Below are 20199 nucleotides of genomic sequence, written 5' to 3' on the forward strand. Positions count from 1 at the left end.
TGCTTAGTGCTTCAAATTACTATTTATTTCTACCTACATGTCCACTCTTCTAAAAGAGCAGAAGCATCTTATAGAGGTAGAAATATTCTAAATGCTGCTTTACATTTTCTCATTGCTCAGCCATTTGTTTATGGAATTTGCAATACAGTTTTGTTTCTATGGTTCAAAGGTCTCTGTCCCTTCAGTAAATAATGTTACAATTTAATCCCCAAAGCAACAGTAGTAACAGGCATGGCCTTTGGGAGGTGAATGGGGTTAGGTGCCCTTAAAGAAGGGCTTCAAGTGGGAGGTTTTCCTCTTGCCCTTCCCCTACTTCCTTAACAGAGGGCTGGGGTACTCATCCAAAACAGTCAGCAACAGGGTATCATAGAGGTACAGATCACCCAGCCAGACCCCAATCGTGTTGGTGCCTTATCCTTGGACTTCGCATCTTCCAGAACTGTAAGAAACAAATTCCTATCGTGTCTAACAGTCAATCTGTACTATTTTATTCTGGAAGCACACATGAACAGATACAGTAAGTACGTAGTAAAATTCTTGGTTATATTTTGATAATTTAGGCTTTAAGCCTACATATTAAAGTATAACTAAATATTCTTTGTTCACGGATATAAAATGTGTTAATAGCTTTTTGCAAGATGCATGACAATATGTTAGTATTCATATGTTGAAAGTTGTATCAAAATTTAAAATCAAGCTGAACGTGGAGTCACATGCCTACAATCCCAGCACTTAGGAGGCTAGATGGGAAAATCACAAATTGGAAGTGAGCTCTGTGTACACAGCAAGATCCTACATCCAAAAACAAAGAAATCATAAATTAGTCTTATACTGGTCTTCTGTGTATATGACTGTTGTGGTTCTCCAGTTGAAAACTTCCAAATGCTTCTTTTAGTCATGTTTTCTCTTCCAGACTTTAAAATAAGAGGAATCTGCATCCTGTAAAGGAATGACAGTAACACATATCAGTTTTTAACAATTAAGGTCTTCTGGGTTTTGGTTTTTTGTTTTATTTTTGTTTTACCAGTCCTGGGGTTTGACCTCAGGGCCTGGTCTGTCCCTGAGCTCAAGGATAGCACTCTATCACTTGAGCCACAGCTGCAGTTCAGCTTTTGGTAGTTAATTGAAAATAAGACTCTGTGCATAAATTATACAGAACTCTGGGTATTCATACACAGTGAGACCAAAGGAGGATACTCTTAGAAGAGGAATACAAAGGTGCATCTGATCAAACAAAATAGTATTTATTGAAAAGAACTCCAGGAAATGGAAATAAAAAGTGTTTCCTTTGTTGCTATTTTCATTTTCTTTTCTTCTTTTCTCATTTGTTCCTTTATCTGTCCTTATAAGGGTAAGGGGGGGCACAGAAATGGTGGGACAAAGGTAAAAATTCAGCCATGGGACTCACTAGACACTATGTTGAAAGGTATCTATACAACTTGTGGGTGGAAACAGGAGGGAAAACTGGGAGGGAGTGAAGGAAGGCTTGACATTGTCCAAAAAGAAATGTACTCAGTACCTGACTTGTGTAACTATAACCCTCTGTATATCACCTTTAAAATAACAATAAAAATTCTTTAAATGTCCTTTCCAAGTAATCAGGAGCCGTCCAACAAGGAAAAGCCCAGGTCCCAATGGATTCATGGCTGAATTCTATAAGACTAATTTTTTTTTTTTTTGGCCAGTCCTGGGCCTTGGACTCTGGGCCTGAGCACTGTCCCTGGCTTCTTCCCGCTCAAGGCTAGCACTCTGCCACTTGAGCCACAGCGCCACTTCTGGCCGTTTTCTGTATATGTGGTGCTGGGGAATCGAACCTAGGACCTCGTGTATCCGAGGCAGGCACTCTTGCCACTAGGCTATATCCCCAGCCCTATAAGACTAGTTTTAAAGTTGAACTAACACTGATACATCTCAAAGTTTCCCATGAAATAGAAAAAGAAGGTCCAATTACAAACACATTTTATGAAGCCAGCATTATACTCATCCCAAAACCAGGAAGAGATCCAATGAAGAAAGGGAATTGTAGACCAATCTCTGATAAACACAGATGCAAAGCTCTTCAATAAAATACTAGCCAACAGAATTCAGCAACTAATTGTAAAAATAAACCATACATTATAATCAAGTGGGTTTTATCCCAGAGATGCAAGGCTGGTTTAAAAAAAGAAAAGAGTTGGGCTGGGGATATGGGCTAGTGGCAAGAGTGCTTGCCTTGTATACATGAAGCCCTGGGTTCAATTTCCCAGCACCACATACACAGAAAATGGCCAGAAGTGGTGCTGTGGCTCAAGTGGTAGAGTGCTAGCCTTGAGCAAAAAGAAGCCAGGGACAGTGCGCAGGCCCCAAGTCCAAGCCCCAGAATTGGCAAACAAAAAAAGTCTCACAAATTTTTCCTTCCTAGACAGGCTTTGAACTGTGATACTAAGATCTCAGCTTTCTGAGCAGCTAGGTTTAAAAGTGTGAGCAACCAGTGCCCAGCTAATTTTCTATTTTGAGGCCCTATCTACATCATTATTACTCACTGTGAAGAATTCTTTCAAACCTTTGACAAATGCTTACTGGAGATTGTAGCAAAGCTGTAGCAAAATTCTAGAGCTGCACACAAAAAGAGCCTTATAATTTCTATGTGACATGAATATCATTGGTCAGATTCTATTCATGTTTGTTAAATGCTAATATTTCTTTTTTTTTTTTTTTTTTTTTTTTTTTTTGGCCAGTCCTGGGCCTTGGACTCAGGGCCTGAGCACTGTCCCTGGCTTCTTCCCGCTCAAGGCTAGCACTCTGCCACTTGAGCCACAGCGCCGCTTCTGGCCGTTTTCTGTATATGTGGTGCTGGGGAATCGAACCTAGGGCCTCGTGTATCCAAGGCAGGCACTCTTGCCACTAGGCTATATCCCCAGCCCAATATTTCTTATTATTATGTGTACAGATAAGCTCTAATAATTGCCCATAATTGCCCTAGTAATTGCAGATGATAAGTAATAGTATTAGAATTACAATATTTAGGAAATGACTATTAAATTCCTAATGAATATTTAGTATATTTAATGAATAAAAGCATTCTGATAATGCCCAATATATTACTTTCACTTGGGAAGAATTTTCTCTTTCACTAATTTGCACTAGGAAAAAGAAAATGTAATAACAATAACAAAATTCAGTGTGGCTTTGCTCTTTAGTTTTAAGAGAAAATGAGTATTATGTTCCAGAAATGGTACTGGGAAATGAGAGGACATTCAGTTCACCCTTTTAAAAAGAGTGATAAATCAATAAAGCCATGCAAATTCAGTAAGGAGAGCATCAGGAAGACTAAATGTAATCAAAGTGTGATATCTGTGTGGTGGTAATATTTTACAATTAGATATTCTGTAGGCAAAACAAAATAACCTTCATATGGGAATTTCCAAAAGAATAACTACCGCAGGGGCATGGAAGCTCGCTAGTCTTTGCTTCTCTTTCCCCCTGAAATAATTATTTCTGTAATACATTCTTTCTCTGAATTACTGTTAAGTAATTCAGAATGCAAATTGGTACCAAGATTGTGACAAACAGTATGGAAAGCGCCTTAAATTTTTTAAGAAATAGATTATATGACCTTCAGTAATGTCACTTATTGGTCACTCATTACTTTGTTTTCTGTCATTCTGACAAAATAGCTGAGATTGTTGTACTGTATAAAGAAGGAACAGTTTCTATATAACAGGTCTGGAGGCTGAACGTCTCAGACAAGGGGGCATCACCTGTCAGCCTCTGATGAGGGATCCCTCAGCAGGGTCCTAACTTGGAGCAGTAAGGGAATAGAACCAGCCATGTGCAGAAGGGACATATTTGTTGGGTGGTCTTGCTTTATGACAAACCACTCTCTCACAAAGTAACCCTCATCCTGTGAGACGTATAGTAGCCCTTAGGAGGCTAAAACCTCAAAGACTTAGATTGGAAGCCAGCCTAGGATGAAAAGTCTGTGAGACTCTTATCTCAAATCAACCACTTGGACTGAAGCATGGTTCAATTGGTAGAGCAATAGCTGTGCCATGTAAGAGTCCCAGGCCCTTCACTAATTAATTCACTCATTATATTTGTGATATTTATACAATCAACACTTTTGAGGGTCACAAGAGACATTAGCTGTCTTAGGAACATTTAACCATGTTCCCCACTCACTGCTGTAGGAATTATGATGAAGGAAGGAGCAATCAGCCTTTGTTCTCAGACAGGGACATGAGAACATCTTACAAAAGCAGAGTGATTTAAGAGCAAGGCAAAAGGCACAAAGGCTACACAGTATGCACACATCTATCTTAATAGTGTAGCAGGTGATTTGCCAGGAACAAGTGTGGGTTGGGAGGATGCTCAAACTTGGGAAGAGGTGAGAGGGAAGGCCAGGTATCAGTTCAAGGAGGTGATACCTGAGCTGAGACCTCAGGTGGGTAGAAGATCATAGGAGAAATAGTGAGGAAAGAATAGTTATACACTGTCACACAATAAATGTGAAAGGAAAAATATGGTAAATTTTCACCTGATTTTACCTCTTAGAAATCTTAATTCTCCAGACTAGTAATAACTTATAACAAATCACTAGATATGTATAGAGACAGAATACTTTTATATATTTGTGTTTATATCATAAGATACATGGAAAGTTAGCAAAAATTAATCTGGATTAGTAGAAAATGTACCTTTCTGCAAGACTGTTATATACTATTAAGAAATACATAAATTCTTCTTACCACACCCTTCTTAAAGTTTTCAATCCTTTTCTTCGCAAGTTTGCTGATTAACCACCAGCCAAAGGTTGGCATATACTGACATATATATACTGCCAGCAAGTAAGGTTGATCGCCAATCCAAACTTCTTTCAGATCATTGGCCATGGAGATCAACATCAGCTGTACAAAGCGACTAGTTGCCATCTTGTGAGACTGGTCCCCATCATTTACTACAGTCTAAAAACAGTTGTGAAATAAAGGGAACATTGAGTTTTTATCCAAACTATATCACAGAACTCTTAAGAAAGGACCAAAATACCATCCAGTCATGTGGCTCTTTCATTTAGGTCTTCGTGCTCATTAGTTCCCAGAGGGACTAATGGGAGTTATAAATTCAACAATATTTCCAAAGCCTAACAGGAAAAATACATTTACCAAATTAAGACTATGCAGGCTAATTTTATTTTGTACATGGGGGAGGAGGGGAGAAGAGTACTTATGTGTATCAATACTAAGACTTGAACTCAGGGGCTCTCATGCTCTTGCTTAGTTTTTTTGCTCAAGAGAAAAAAAAAACAAGAGATACAGGTGCTCTGCTACTTAAACCACAGCTCCAGTTCCTGCTTTTTGATGATTAACTAGAGATAAGAGTTCTCACAGACTTTTCTGCCAGGCTGACTTTGAAGCTTGATCCTTAGATCATAGCCTCCAGATTAATTAGGCATGAGCCATCAGTGGCCCAGATAGATTTCTTACTTTTTTTGGCCAGTCCTGGGCCTTGGACTCAGGGCCTGAGCACGGTCCCTGGCTTCTTCCCGCTCAAGGCTAGCACTCTGCCGCTTGGGCCACAGCACCGCTTCTGGCCGTTTTCTGTATATGTGGTGCTGGGGAATCGAACCTAGGGCCTCGTGTATCCGAGGCAGGCACTCTTGCCACTAGGCTATATCCCCAGCCCCAGATTTCTTACTTTTAATCAGAATTGGTTCATCTTAAGTGTGCTAGAAAATTTCATTATCAGTTTAGTTTAAACTTTTCAAATTACTAAGAATTATCATCTGGCAAATAAAAGCCTAAAAATATGTGCCCAGGGAGATGAAAAAGAAGATTAAAGGAGTATCTTAGTGGTGAACAAACCTGTTGTGTAACAGGACACATATAATGGTACAATGCTTGTGTTTCTTTAGCAATTATATTAACCTTTATTAAAACTAGCTGGTGAAAGAAACTTTGATACTTTTCACAGTGCTGTGAGTTAGGTTTTATGAATAATTCCTAAGCACTTCTGACATTTTAAAAATACTCAATATATGGTGATATAACAGATATAACACACCAAGCACCAGTGACTCATTCCTGTAATCCTAGCTATTCAGAAGGCTAAGATCTGAGGATTGCAGTAAAAAGCCAGTCCATAGGGAAGTCCACTCAAATTAACTACAAAAAAACAGCCTGGAAATAGAGCAGTGGCTCCACTGGTAGAGTGCCAGCCCTAAATGAGAAAGCTATAGAGTTCAAGCCCAATCCTGGCACTAAAAAAAAAAAAAAAAAAAAAAAAAAAGATGCAAGTAGGACATCATTCAAATTATTCCCAACAGGAATTTTTACCTTTGTGACTTCCTCAGTTAGGGCATTCTTCACGACATCTGACTGCACAGGTCCAGGGCACACGGTAGAAATTGATATGCCTGGGTAGCTGGCAAGTTCTGATCGGAGAGCATTGAAAAAACCCTAACCAAAAAAAGGAAGAGATAACAAAAATAAGAAAAAGATAAATGAAATTCAATATAGACACATGACATCAAAACATGTTCTGGGGCTGGGGATATGGCCTAGTAGCAAGAGTGCTTGCCTCCTCTACATGAGGCCCTGGGTTCAATTCCCCAGTACCACATATACAGAAAATGGCCAGAGGGGGCGCGGTGGCTCAAGTGGCAGAGTGCTAGCCTTGAGCAAAAAGAAGCCAGGGACAGTGCTCAGGCCCTGAGTCCAAGCCCCAGGACTGGCCAAAAAAAAACATGTTCTGTATTGCCTCAGGGAAAAAAGGAAATGAAATCACAGAGTGTAAAGAAGAAAGCCAAAGTGTCATGAAGATGTGGTATATAGACAGAAACAAAAGGGGCCAGGTTGACTAGCATAGGTTCCAAAGAGCAGAAACAGTATCTTCTCTTTCTATTCCAGGTTGTCGTACTGTGTAGCACAATACAAGGGCTCCATACTCAACTGTTAGATACATACAAGCAGTATGGCTTAAGACATTTTTATCATCTACTGACAATGTCCTCTAGGAAAATTTCCTTCTTTCTCTATCCTCACATTTCACCTAGCTCCAATAACCTCACCCAATGATGGCTGTATCCCCCATATGCACTGCAAAGTCAGTTCTATCAAACTTGAATTTGAGCAACCTTACCCGAAGAGCATGCTTGCTGGCACAATAGCCACTGGAAAGGGGTACAGATGTAATTCCCGCAAAGCTGTTCACAGTCACAATCTTCCCTTGCTTCCTCTCCATCATATGAGGTAGAACACACTTAGTCAAGGACACTGTCCCTAAGTAGTTAAGGTCCATTAGCTCCTTGAAGACATCTATGCTGGTTTCCATAAACAAAGAACGCTGAGATCTCCCACCATTGTTGACCAGAATGTCAATCTAATTTTAAAAATAAATAAGTTTTTCAAAGTGAGCACTTTCAGACTATCCTAAATAGGTGGTTGGTTTTATTGTTAATGTTAGAATCAATGGAACAACAGAATATCTCTAGAAATGAACAATAAGAAGATAATATACTGGAATTCATCTATAGAAATCTCATTTTTGACAGGCATCAACAGCTCACACCTGTAATTCTAGCTTCTCAGGAGGCTGAGATCTGAGGTTCACAGTTCAAACTCAGCCTAGGCAAAAAAATCTGTGAGACTCCTATCTCCAATTAAACACACACACACACACACACACACACACACAAACAAACACACACTCGCTTGGACATGGCACTGTGGCTCCAGTGGTAGAGAACTAGCCTTGAGCAAAAGAAGCTCAGGAACAGTGCCCAGGCCCTGAGTTAAAGCTCCATGACCAGCATTGTTCTACATGGAAGAATCAATTATTGTAAAAATATGAAAAAAAATATCTAAAGCCAAAAAATACAGAGATTAGAAGGTCCACCTGACAGGCCTGATCTTGCTGTGTAGAGCCCATCTGTCAAGCTCTCTGTGAATCAGAGACCCCAGATGGGAATCTTATCAGCAGTCACTCCAAAGCCAGGCAAAGCGATACAATGAATATTCTAGCAACACAGAGATGCTACCTACTTTACCAAACTTCTGGAGAACAGTTCTGGTTGCCACCTCATGGGAACTTCTATCCATCAAGTCAAGGGGCAAGATCAGGATATCTTTTTCTTTTAAATTGCCATTCTCTAAATAAAGACACATAAACACTACTATGATATTATGTCATTAGTCATTGGAGAGCCTTGTTATTCCCATTTTAGTATTAACCACCCCTTACCTTACAACAGTAGTTGGCCTGATATCATCTCTGGGTGGCCTTGTTAGTGTTTCTCATTTATCAGGAAGAGGAAAGTGGTAATATGGAAATATGGAAAGTGGTAATATGGAATATGGAAATAAGGAAAAATGCTGGCCAGCCTATCAAGAAGGAATAGCATGCTTCACTCTGGCAAAAATCAAGATTATACTACAAGATTTAAAAAAAAAAAAAGGTCCAAAACAATGAGTCAAGGGAATAACCCACATCTGTAATTCCAGATGTGTCAGAAGAATGGTAAGTTCAAGGCCAGCCTGGGCTACAATGCAAGATCACATCACAAAAACAAACAAACAAAAAAATTAAAATGTATGTAACAACAAATAAAGCAAAAATAATACCTTAAAAATATAGAGCTATATTTCACAAAGAATACAGAGCTATGATTCACAAAGTTTACTTGTTATCTTAAACCATACTTTTTAATTTACATTATAATTCAGTAAGAAGCTCAGAAGCCTTGTAATATCAGCTTCTTTAGAGGCCAAGGGCTACAGGAGGCAGATAGGGAAGAAAACACAATTCACTATTTGTTTCCCACCTAGAAACAGCATGTAGGACTAGCACTGGCTCTTCTTCCTTCTATTCATCAAAAGAACAATTGAAAGTACTTTTCCTGAACCTTGCCATAAAATATACGAAGTGCCAATAAGAGCTTAGGAACATAGTTCAAGTGATAAGGGCATTTTCAAGCAAGCATGAGACTCTGAGTTCCATCCTCAAGACCATGAATACAGCAAGAGTGAGACATGAGAGTGAGAGATATCAATAAGAAAAACAAGCAAGACTAACAAGTATTAAAGATACAATAGTAAAGGCTTGGTAGTTCAAATAGGAAATGGTAAAACACTGTATGTATTAAAAGCAACCAGAAGCCTTGTGTCAATGATCTAACAGAGCAAGTCTTGCAAGTCACAGCCACACAGGGCCAAATGCCACAGAAATGATGCAATGTAACCAAGTACCAGTGGCTCATAAATGTAATTCTAACTATTCAAGGGGCTAAGATCTAGAGGACTGCAGTTCCAGCCCAACCCAGCCCAGGTAGAAAAGTTTGTTAAACTCCATTTGCAAAGTAACCAGCAAAAAGCAGGGTTGGAAGTGTGATTCAAACTCTGATACTACCTAAAAAAAAAAAAATGGTGACAAACAGAAGCACAAATGGCCTTCTAAACTACTACCAAGAACTAAGTCTTGTGTCCTTGTTGAGTGTGTATGGGGATGAATTCTCGCATTTCTATGCAATTAGCTCAATTAGCAAAGTAAATGAATGATTTCTGACAGAATGGTAGATGACCAAAATATGATTTGGTAAAAAATTCAAAATTATCTCAGTTTAGTCCCTATGATATAATCTGTTTTGCTTGAGGCTGTTTTCAAAGCTGCCAAAACCCAAACCAACAAAAATATAAACACTAGGCCAAAGGTAGTGGCATACATACATACATACATACATCTGAAATCCCAACTGGCAGATCTCTAAGGTACCTGACTTCAAAGCCAGCCTGTTCTGTATACTATAATTCATTCAAGGCCAGCCTGAGCTACCAAGTGAAACCTTGTCTCAAAAAAAATCAGAAATTTAACACAGCCACTTAGCTTACAAATATGAAAGACGAACCCCAAGGTACATTTTTAAGCCTAATTTTATTCATTTTCCTATATCCTATATGACAGAAGTCTTACATAATCCCACATGATTTTATTATCTGATATTAAGCAAAAATTAATAAGGATTCTAGCTCCATTTCAATGTCATTGGTAAAAAAAAAAAAAATCAAAATGCACTTCCTCAAAGAAAAAGCCATGAGTCACTTAATGATTAAAAATCTACCAGCATTTGAGAAGTGGTGGTCACTCCTTAAGGTCAATGCAAAAAACTGGGTAGGTACACTTGAGTAGCTTTGCAAAGCTTTACTGCTTTGCAGTACTGGAAGGAAAAGACAAGGTTAGTCACTTAGAAGATGACAAGATCAGAGCACTTGGAGCTCTGGGAGCATCACCTATTCCCTCAAAATTTCTCAAATTTGCTTCAAGTAAATTACATTGACTTATTTCTAGCAAGCTTGGCTGCTGTTTCAGATTTACTCACCCAGGCATCTTCTTTTTACCCTCTCCAGCTCATGCACTCTTCTGGCTGATAGCACAAGAGAAACTCCTAATTTAGACAACTGGTAAACCAACTCCTCGCCAATGCCACTTGATGCTCCAGTCACCCACACCACCATGTCCGTCAGCTCCCATTCTGTGGGGAAAGAAGAGAGGCCCGGGAGCGAAGAAGCCATAGATTAGACCTTTGCACCAAAGAATAGAAAACTTTAAATAATGCCAATGTAGACCTGCTATGTAAATCTTAAAAATGTTAAATCTATCTAAAATGAAAACATCTAAGGGCTTTAAGAAATGAATTCAAATCACTTTTTTTTTTTTTTTTTTTTTGCCATTACTAGGTCTTGAAGCCTTATATGCTTTGTTTTTTCACTCATGGCTAGCATTCTACCACTTGAACCACATCTCCATTTTCAGCTTTTTGTGGGGTTATTGGATATAAGTGACCCAGGGATTTGTCTGTGCAAGCTGGTTCCAAACTGCTATTTTTAGATCTCAGCATCTGAGTAGCTATAATTATTAGTGTGAGTCACTGGCACCTGGCCATATTATTAATAATTGTGAAGAGAGAGAGAGGACTCATCCTAGGGCTTGAATGCAGGGCCCGGGCACTGTTCCTGAGCTTTTGTGCTCAGTACTCTACCACTTGAGCCACAGCTCTACTTCTGGCTTTCCAGTAGTTATTGGAGATAGCCTCATAGACTGAACCACAATTCTCAGGTCTCAGCTTCCTGAAAGCTAGGATTACAGGAGGGAGCTCCTGGAACCCAGCATAGAATTTTATACATTCAGAATCTTGCTTAACTCTCCAGATTTTACTCCTAGTTAAGGCTCCTAAATCCTCAGTTGTGCTCTAAGGCTCTCTTAATCCATGAATTTGATGAAGAAAAGTAAATCTTACTGGATATAAAGCCAGTGCCTGTACTTCATTTCCTTATCTATTAAATGAGGAAATTAGATGAGATGATCACTATGAGTCTTGCTCTATTTTTTATTCTATTTTTCCAATTTTTTTGCAGTGGAACTATTGATAAATAATCCAAGTATATCAACTTCTGCTCCATGTTATGATACAACTTAAAGTAATATTTTCTCCATTTGACAATCACATCTAATGTCTATCAGATTATCATTTTACCTAAATTGATGAGCTCTCATCTTAGGAGAATATTGTAGTTCATACAAGATGGAGAATATTGTAGTTCATACAAGATGGAGAATATTGTAGTTCATACAAGATGGAACGGACAAAACAGAGAACATGTGTTCTAGTTGCCATATTACGTTCCTGTGAAAGACTAGAATGTCACAGTACTAAAGCAATGAAAAGTGGTTTATCCGCACTGCCCATCAGTCACCTTGTACTACATAGTCACTGTTGTGCAATTTCCCCTCATAGCTTATTACTAGAAAATAGCAAACAAGGCATCACTAACTCCAGAGCTCTGACTTTAGGTCAGAAAAAGTTAAAATCAGAAATCTAGTGACCTGTTTTGGTTTAAAACTGCTTCAACAGAAGATCTTCAATCCTGTTCTGTCACCAAAACCCGCTCTGGAGTTATCAAATTCCAGCTTCATCACACCTAGAAGTGAGCATCTGCCCATATGGGAGTTCCATGCCTTTGTTTTCCCATGATGCTCACTGATTGTTAAGAGTTAAAACCTAGATAGCTCAGAGAGATGTATCTAGCACACAGTCAATACTTAACAAATGCCAATTCTAACTATCACTAAAGAGTTTGAAAAGAAGGATTTTACAACAAGATATAAAACCCTTACTCAACCACTCATGTGTTTCATTTCCTTCCACCAGCATAATAGGGCTCCTAGTCTTAACGGCTTAATGTTTTGTTTGTTTTTTATTACATCCTATGAACTTAACACATTACCTTATTAAAACCCTACTAGGGACCTTATGAAGTAGGTATGATTACCTCAGTTCCACAAAAGTAAACTGAAAATCAAAGAGAGTCTGTAAACTCCATCAAGCCTAGGACTCTCTCTGCCTTCTTCAGGGCTGTACCCTAAGTGTCTGGCTTAGACTGAAAGATAGAGGGGACTCCATAAACAAATACCTATTGATTAAGTACCCATGGCCCCAGCAGAACTGTGATAGGAGCACAGGCATATCTAGCTGCAAAGCCCACAATACCCACTATCCTATGCTTCACACATTTAAAAGTTATCCGTTTTTCCCCCCAGTGCCTTTCCACGGGGCCTTCCTTACCTACACAAGGCAAGTGGTCCACCACTGAACAAAAGTCCCAATGCCATCTATAGTCTAAATGCCATCTATACTTTTAAATGTTTCTCAGATATTCAAGAAAATACAACTTGCTGAGTGTCAGTGGCTCATACCTATAATCCTCGCTACTCAAGAGTCTGAGATCTAAGGACTAAGGTTCAAATCCAGCCTAGGCAGGAAAGTCCATGAGACTCTTATCTCCAATTAACCAGCAAAAAGCTGGAAGTAGAGGTGTAGTGGAGTGCTAGCCTTCAGTGGAAAAAAGCTAAGAAACAGCACCCAGGCACTGATTTCAAGCCCTGGTTCAGACACTCACACAGGAAGGAAGGAGGGAGGGAGGGAGGAGAGAAAGGGAGGGAGGGAAAGTCTGCTGTAAACATGTCCAACTCTACATCTGAGCTATCATGTTTGCTGTTCATGAAACATAGTTGCACAGAAAGGCATAATTGACTAAGAAAGATTTTAAGAATAGCAGGCATATTCAGATGATTATCAATCCTTATTCCAAAGTTTTGCAATATTCATATTCTACAATCAATGTGGTTTCCTTGGGAAGTATTTACTAACAAACTTAGAGATAATCATGATTTTATTTTCCCACCAATAAGAAATGTTAGGTAAAGCCTAAATTGATAAGCCTTAATGCTTACCTTAGTACAATCTCAGATCTTACTTCTGTCTTTCACCCTGAAAAATCTATTTTTAATTTAGCACTGACTTTTACTTACCAATTCTACAGACTCTGCCACACAAAAAGATCTCCTATAAAGAGCCACTGAAAGCAAACCTAGACCTCAAGCCCATGACCAACAAAAAGAGAAAGAGAGAGAGAGAGACAGACAGAGACAGAGAGACAGAGAGAGGGGGGAGGGAGGGAGGTAGAGAGCAAGCGAGCAAGCAACTGTTGATGTCCAATCCAATTTGAGAATTCTCTCTTCAGGCCGTGACTCTCATTCCTCTCATTTCTCTCGCTCCTCTGAGGATGTGGAAGTTGGTGTCTCTGAACTGAGAGTGTCCATTTATGTCTGCTCTTGTCCCCTCCAAGTCCTCTTCTCTCCTACCTGTCCTTACATGACAGGACCTCCAATTTTCCCCCACCCTGCTCATCTCCTATGCACTGCTCACATTAATCAGGGCTCAAATCATTTGCAGCTGCTATTTTAGACAGCAAACATCTATGATCACAGCTCACACTTGCCTAATCTTTTCTGGCAACCACTTGGCAGCTGGCTCACTTCGTGGCTATTGTTAACTAAATCCTCACAGTTTCCCTCACAGGTGCTGCTGTTAGCTTTTCATACTCTTGATCTGGGCCATGGATTTTTCAGAACAAAAGCAAAATATCTCAAATCAGCCACCCTATGTGAGACATGGAGATACAGGGAGTTTCTCTAGAAGACAGACCAGGCCAGGGACTAGGGGAATGCTGGGGATAAGGGCAGTAGAGCACTATTTTTTTTTAAACTACACATCTTTTGTATTTTTAAATTTTATATTACATGACTGTGTTGCCCAATCCAAAATAATAAACTTACAGAGAAACCAAGGGAATTTTTTGTTCTTTTCTTCCTTTTTAACCTTGATATCCAATCTTGCTGTTTTGGGAACCTGAGTCTATTTCCCTGTTTCTTTATATTTTTTCCCCTTCTTTTATCTGCAAACTCCACCTGTTTTTAGACGCTTTCCCCTAGAATTCTGTGCAATTAAATGTTAATCCCACAGGTCTACTATATTTCAGTGTATATTCTCTACATAAACATGTACTATGTACACAAAAGGACTTCTATGAAGCTTACTCTTCCGTCAATGCAGAATGACTAAATTTTAAAATTATGCTAACTTAAAATTAAAATGCTATTGACATTTGCAATAGTCAGCTCTCTGTTGCTCTGTTGTAAAATACCTAAGAAAAATAACTTAAAAGTGTAAATGATTTATTTCCAAGTTTCCAAAGTTTCAGCCCCTGGTAGTTTGGCCCTGTACATTTGGGTCTGATGTAAACAGGAGATTTTGTGTCTTCTCATGGTAGTCCAGAAGCAAAGAGTAAGTGAGGAAGTCCCAGGATCCCAATTCATCCTTCAAGAGCACATCAAAAATGACTGGCTTTTCCACACAGGCCCCACCTCTTTACACATCCACTACTTCAACACATGAGTATCTAGGGCCACTGCAGTGCCTACCTATATTTGCCAAACAAACACAACTTTAAACAAGTAACTCATTCACTTAGGTAATTTATAAGGCATCAAATTATATATCCAACTTTGTGAATTAGATAATCACTGCATCACAGTGATGTCATTGAAAGGGCTTCAGAACTTATTTTCTGGGAGAAAGTAAATGGATTGAAAAATGAATTCCTGAAAAACCATTTTAAATGACCTTGATCATAACTTTTCATTTTTGTGATATGAGAAAAATCACTCTTAACTTTTTAACTGCTGGGTATTTATTCAAATATGGCAATAGTTTTCCATTTCACACACACGATCTGATGAGTTGACTAACTTTTGTAATTATGCAGTTAAAAACAGAAAGCTAATTTTAATTCTCCAAATCCAAGTTACTATGAAAATACTAAGGTTCAAACAAACGTACACACAAAAATCCACATGATGGCTGATGGGTACATGCAATCCTTCTGCTTAAGCTGAGCAATCAGGCAACAGAAAGTCCTAGCGGTTAAAAAAAAAAAAAAAGTATGGTATAATTAGAGTTCTTGCTTTCAAAGCAAGAAAAAGCCCACAAGTCACCTTCTATTTACCATAGTTGGTGGCCTTTACACCACAAAATGCTGTACTATTGGACTGTTTTTTTCAGTCCCCAAAGAACAATTTTCACCCTCTCACACACATTATGATCACCCACCCATTTAGAAAAACATGGTCTATCTACTGGGCTACCAGCACTTATTTTCAAGCAAAGTTCATCACTTGTATTAGGGATTTTCATACTGGAACTTAGGTCAGGAAAAATCACTTAACAGTCCTTAAAGGCCCAAAGCTCACCTTTGGGCAGGTCGTTTCACTTCACGACTGTCATATGACTATCTAGAAAACAACACTGATAACCCCGATTTTGTTAGAGTTGTTCTAATATTAGGTCAGTGGTCACACAAGGCAGAACACATTACCGATTCACTACAGAGCTCGGGTTTAGTAAATGTCCCCACAAATACGTTGTGTGACCGTTCAATATGAAGCAAGGCACAGAGTAGAAGCCAACTATGACTTGCTCCTGAAAAAAGAAAAGAACTCGTCATCAGTCCTTTCAAGTGTTACACTTTTATTCCCAGTGAGTGGGTGGGTTTGTGTCATGGAACCTCAGATTTTATTTCCAAAGTATAGAAGAGTAAAAAATGGAGGATTAAAAAAAAAAAAAGTGGAGGAGTCATGACTTCAGGAAGATTCTGAAGTCCCCCTGGCAATTTGGCAAGCAAGGTTGCTTTGTAGTTTGGCAAGCCCCAGAAAAGCTTCCCAAGATAGAATGCAAATCCGTGCCATTCTTCGGGCAGGAAACACGAGTCAGCACTGCCTCCTTCACCACCCGACTTCTTCCTCCCAGACCTTCCGCCCCTTAAGAGGCCGTACGGGGCACCGAGGACCAAGGGAAGACCCGGGCAGGCCTCAGGCCGCCCAAGTACTGCCGCCCTCTTGGGGCTGGACTCCCTTTGGGGATGCTCACCTGGGCGTCGCCCCTGCCACTTGGCCCACATCAATGTCAGGTCGCAATCTGCCCGCAGGAAGCACAGCAGCAACGCCAACACCAAGAGCAGGGAGCACAGCTCCAGCAGCCAAAGGAGCAGCGCCCAGCTCATCGCGGAGGCTTCCGACTCGCGGGTAGCGAGAGAGCGAGTGCAGGAGCGAGAGCTAGAGCGCGAGCTGTAAGGCGTGACCCCGGGCCTCCCGCTCCGCCTCGCCCCTCCCACTCCCGCCCAGAAAGAGCACTAGGGGGCGTGGCTCAGGGACTCCGCCTCACAGCGTCCGGTTTGCCTACAAAGAGGTCAGGGGCGTGGCCCAATAACTCCGGATCCGCCCCTCCCCATGACTATGCCCAGTGAGCGACGAGGGAGGGCGTGGCTCCGGCTCTAGCTCCGCTCCCCGTCCCAGGCTGCTCGGCGAGGAGCCGAGGACCAGGCGCTCAGGGGCGGAGTCGGACTGGTACTGCGGGTTTCACTGGTTCCGTGCACCGAAGGAAGCGTCGCTGAAATAAAAGGCTTGGATGTTCTAATTGCTTGGCAGCACTAAATTACTTGGTGATACTATTGTTGGTACAGTAGTTATCAGGATCTGTGATGAAGGAGTTACTTTTTTTAATAACAAGAAACAATATATTAGAGAAAAACATTTGTAATCCAAAATACAGTAAGCTATGAACTTTCCAACGATGAATATATATGAACTGCGCACATTGACACTAGTTCATAATTTACCAAATTAAACAAGACCAACTTCACAAAGTAGACGAGACTTTGTAGAGGGGACTTAGTTAAGTACTAATGAAGTTACAAGCCAAATCGCTACTTTCTAAAAATAAGTTTATTCAAGCCTACAAAACTACAAGGTAGCAAATTTGCAGAAAGCTATATGGTGCTGAAACCATAGTTGACAGTCTTTTTCCTTTATTTTTATTAGTATACACTAGATGTACAAAGGGGTTTCATTGTGATATTTCCACAGAAGCATAAAGACATCTCAGTCACTTCCATCCCCTCTATCTCCTCCCCCCTTTTAAAACAATTTCAGCAGACTTTATTGTTCTATTTTCATTGATCCAAACAAACTACTTATATCCACATTCATCCTCCAAGGGACTTTTCAATTTATTTATTTATTTATTTATTTATTTATTTATTTATTTATTTATTTATTTATTGCCAGTCCTGGGCCTTGGACTCAGGGCCTGAGCACTGTCCCTGGCTTCTCTTTGCCCAAGGCTAGCACTCTGCCACTTGAGCCACAGCACCACTTCTGGTCTTTTCTATGTATGTGGTGCTGGGGAATCGAACCCATGGCTTCATGTATACAAGTCAAGCACTTTTGCCACTAGGCCATATTCCCTGCCCTCAAAAATATTTTTTATATTGATACTAGAACTCAGAACCTAGGCATTATCCTTAGCTTTTCCCCTCAAGTCTGACTCCGTACCACTTGTGTAGCTCCATTTCTCGCTCTTTGGTTGCTAATTGGAAATAAGACTTCCTGATATTGTGCCTTTGAACTGCTATCCTCAGATCTCAGCCATTTGAGTAGTTAGGATTACAGGTTTGAGCCACATGAGTCTGGTTGAAGTGCCTTTGAGTAGCCTGTTGCCATGGCAAACTCCTGTCACTACTTACTTTCAAAGCCAAAACCACACTATAAGGTCTATTTCCCCAGGTCATTCTTACTATTTCACCTTTACATACACTTACACATTCTTAGGTGCTAGGTAAAAGTTTTGTCATAAAATTTCAAATTTCTACCATGTTTTAAACATTGAATTTTCCTACTAAGCTATCAAAAAAGTCACTGATAACAATTCTGAAACGTACCTGGAAAAGTTCTTCTGTAGGACTTACTTCAGATAAGAGTTTTGAAAATTTTAGATTTCCTTTAAAGGGACTGATACAAAATATATAATGTTTGGGATAAATTGAAACCATTCCAAAATTAACTCCTCAGTAAATACAGTTAATGTTTATTTACCTGGACTCACAGGCAATTTAATCATTGAAAGATACTGTCCAAACTATAGCACTGTGCCTTAAAAAAACTATAAATATTCTGTTTTGTGCTATATCATCACAGCTGTAACATAAATAATACTATCATACCAAGAGGAGCCCACACAGGCGCCAAGATAGTGTACAACTGTAATCCCAGCACTCTGAAGGCAGGATCAAGGAAGGGGAGTTTGTACCCAGCCTGGGCTACATTGTAAACTTCAGTTCTGGCTGGGCTACTTGGTCAGAACATGTCTCAGGGGTAAAGGTGTGAGAGGTGATAAGGAAGAAATAGGGGTAGGACAGTGGACACAGGGCTGAGAGCACTGTCAGGAAGAGAGTAAGTTCTGCCCTATCTATTTCAAGGATAAGATGTTTGTGTACATTCTGAATATCAGTTTCAACTATGCCTCTCTTTTCACCTAATTTGGTCCAGTATGAATGTCTCATTTGGATCAGTATGCATACCAACTATAAAATTATCAAAAAATTAAAATTATAAATTATAAAAAATTATATGGAAGATTCACAATTATATATCCCACTTAGTAATTTACAGAGCTCATAGCTTAACTCTTTAATTTTATGTGTTGACTTGGATAGACCATGGTAATCTAGTTTTTGGTGAAACATCAGTTTAAATACTGTTCTGAAAGTATTTTTTATTATGCGGTAAACACAAGCTGGGCACTGGTGACTCATGCCTGTAATCCTAGCTACTCAGGAGTCTGAGATCCTGAAGGCTGGAAGTATATATGAACAGTTCAGTGTGAGTGCATGCGTAGCATCAAAATACAAACAAAACAGAAAAAAAAGTGGGGGGGGGAGGGAGAAGGGGAGGTCCTTCTGGAATGCCATACTTTGCCCCAAAGATTAATGAAGATCAATTCCCTGCTCTGCTTAGAGAGGTCAGCTCTTATCTCCAATAAACCACTTAAACACCAGAAGTGGAGCTGTAGCTCAAAGAGGTACAGCACTACCCTTGAGCAGAAGAGCTCAGGGACAGTGCATAGGCCCTCACTTCAAACCCCACAACCGACAAAGAAAAAAAAAGTTTTACAGTAGGTATCCTGCACTGGATACTTTGTATGTTGGAGGTCTTTAAATTTATTATGTAGTGTATTTCAATATATTTGGATCATAAACAACACCAAAAGGAATAACATCACATATCATTTGGGCTTGAAACTAGATTCTAGTCACTTTGTACTTCTATGTGAATGGGAAATTTGTATTTGTATTTGCTTTTCAGTCAGCAACATTCTAAAAAGAAAAAGAGAAATACATGTGGCTAGACGTGAGAACACCTGCACTTAGCAGGTGGAGCCACGAAAAACAAGAGTTAAAGGCCAGCAGTGGCCTACATATCTTTAAAACAAAACAAACAAATGAAAAAACCCAACAAACATTAGCCTACAGTGAGTCTTAAAGTTCAACAGAGAAAGTGACATGTACATAAAAACCAAAATGATATGTAAGAAGGAGATGAAGGTAGAGAGAAACTACATAAAAATTGGAAATTTTTTTTTCATTTTTTTTTTTATTAATTGGACATAAATTTTTTTACAAGGTGTTGTGCAAAGAGGGTGCAGTTACATAGTAGGGCAGTGTGTACATTTCTTATGATATCTTACGACCTGTTTTTCTATCCCTTGTCTAGGTCAGGTTGACATATATGCAATATACAATGTATCAAGAACATATACAGTATTCACAGACTTGGTCTCTACTGTCTCTCCGTCTCCCTTTGTTAACAGTCATATATCAGGGAGATCATGCCCCTTTGTTTTCTGTGTTCTAGGCTTGTCTCACTCAACATTATTTGTTCGAGTTCTGACCATTTCCCTGTGAATAACAGTATTTCACCATTCCTAATCGCTATGTA

The 20199-nt window shown here is 39.6% G+C and overlaps 1 protein-coding gene across 1 annotated transcript; it reads right to left on the minus strand.

Moving 5' to 3' along the window:
* Window positions 1-811: 811 nt before the first annotated feature.
* On the minus strand, window positions 812-16462 carry Dhrs7 (dehydrogenase/reductase 7). Its single transcript, XM_048362293.1, has 7 exons — window positions 16295-16462; window positions 10349-10501; window positions 8019-8125; window positions 7117-7356; window positions 6312-6434; window positions 4728-4943; window positions 812-939 (listed from the first exon to the last, which is right to left on the minus strand). Exons 1-7 carry the CDS (start codon window positions 16425-16427, stop codon window positions 892-894), a joined length of 1020 nt encoding a protein of 339 aa, XP_048218250.1. The 5' UTR covers window positions 16428-16462; the 3' UTR covers window positions 812-891.
* Window positions 16463-20199: the final 3737 nt, after the last annotated feature.

Source organism: Perognathus longimembris, chromosome 14 (assembly GCF_023159225.1).
Source record: "Perognathus longimembris pacificus isolate PPM17 chromosome 14, ASM2315922v1, whole genome shotgun sequence".
Taxonomy (NCBI): domain Eukaryota; kingdom Metazoa; phylum Chordata; class Mammalia; order Rodentia; family Heteromyidae; genus Perognathus; species Perognathus longimembris.

Bases quoted from the DNA above. Each gene is read 5' to 3' on its own strand.
- Dhrs7 (XM_048362293.1), bottom strand. From the start codon at position 16,427: ATGAGCTGGGCGCTGCTCCTTTGGCTGCTGGAGCTGTGCTCCCTGCTC. The intron at 6,435-7,116 runs GTAAGGTTGCTC...TTTTTTGGTTAG, and splicing joins CCAGCAAGCATGCTCTTCGG to GGTTTTTTCAATGCTCTCCG. The intron at 940-4,727 runs GTAAGAAGAATT...ATTCCTTTACAG, and splicing joins AAAACTTTAAGAAGGGTGTG to GATGCAGATTCCTCTTATTT.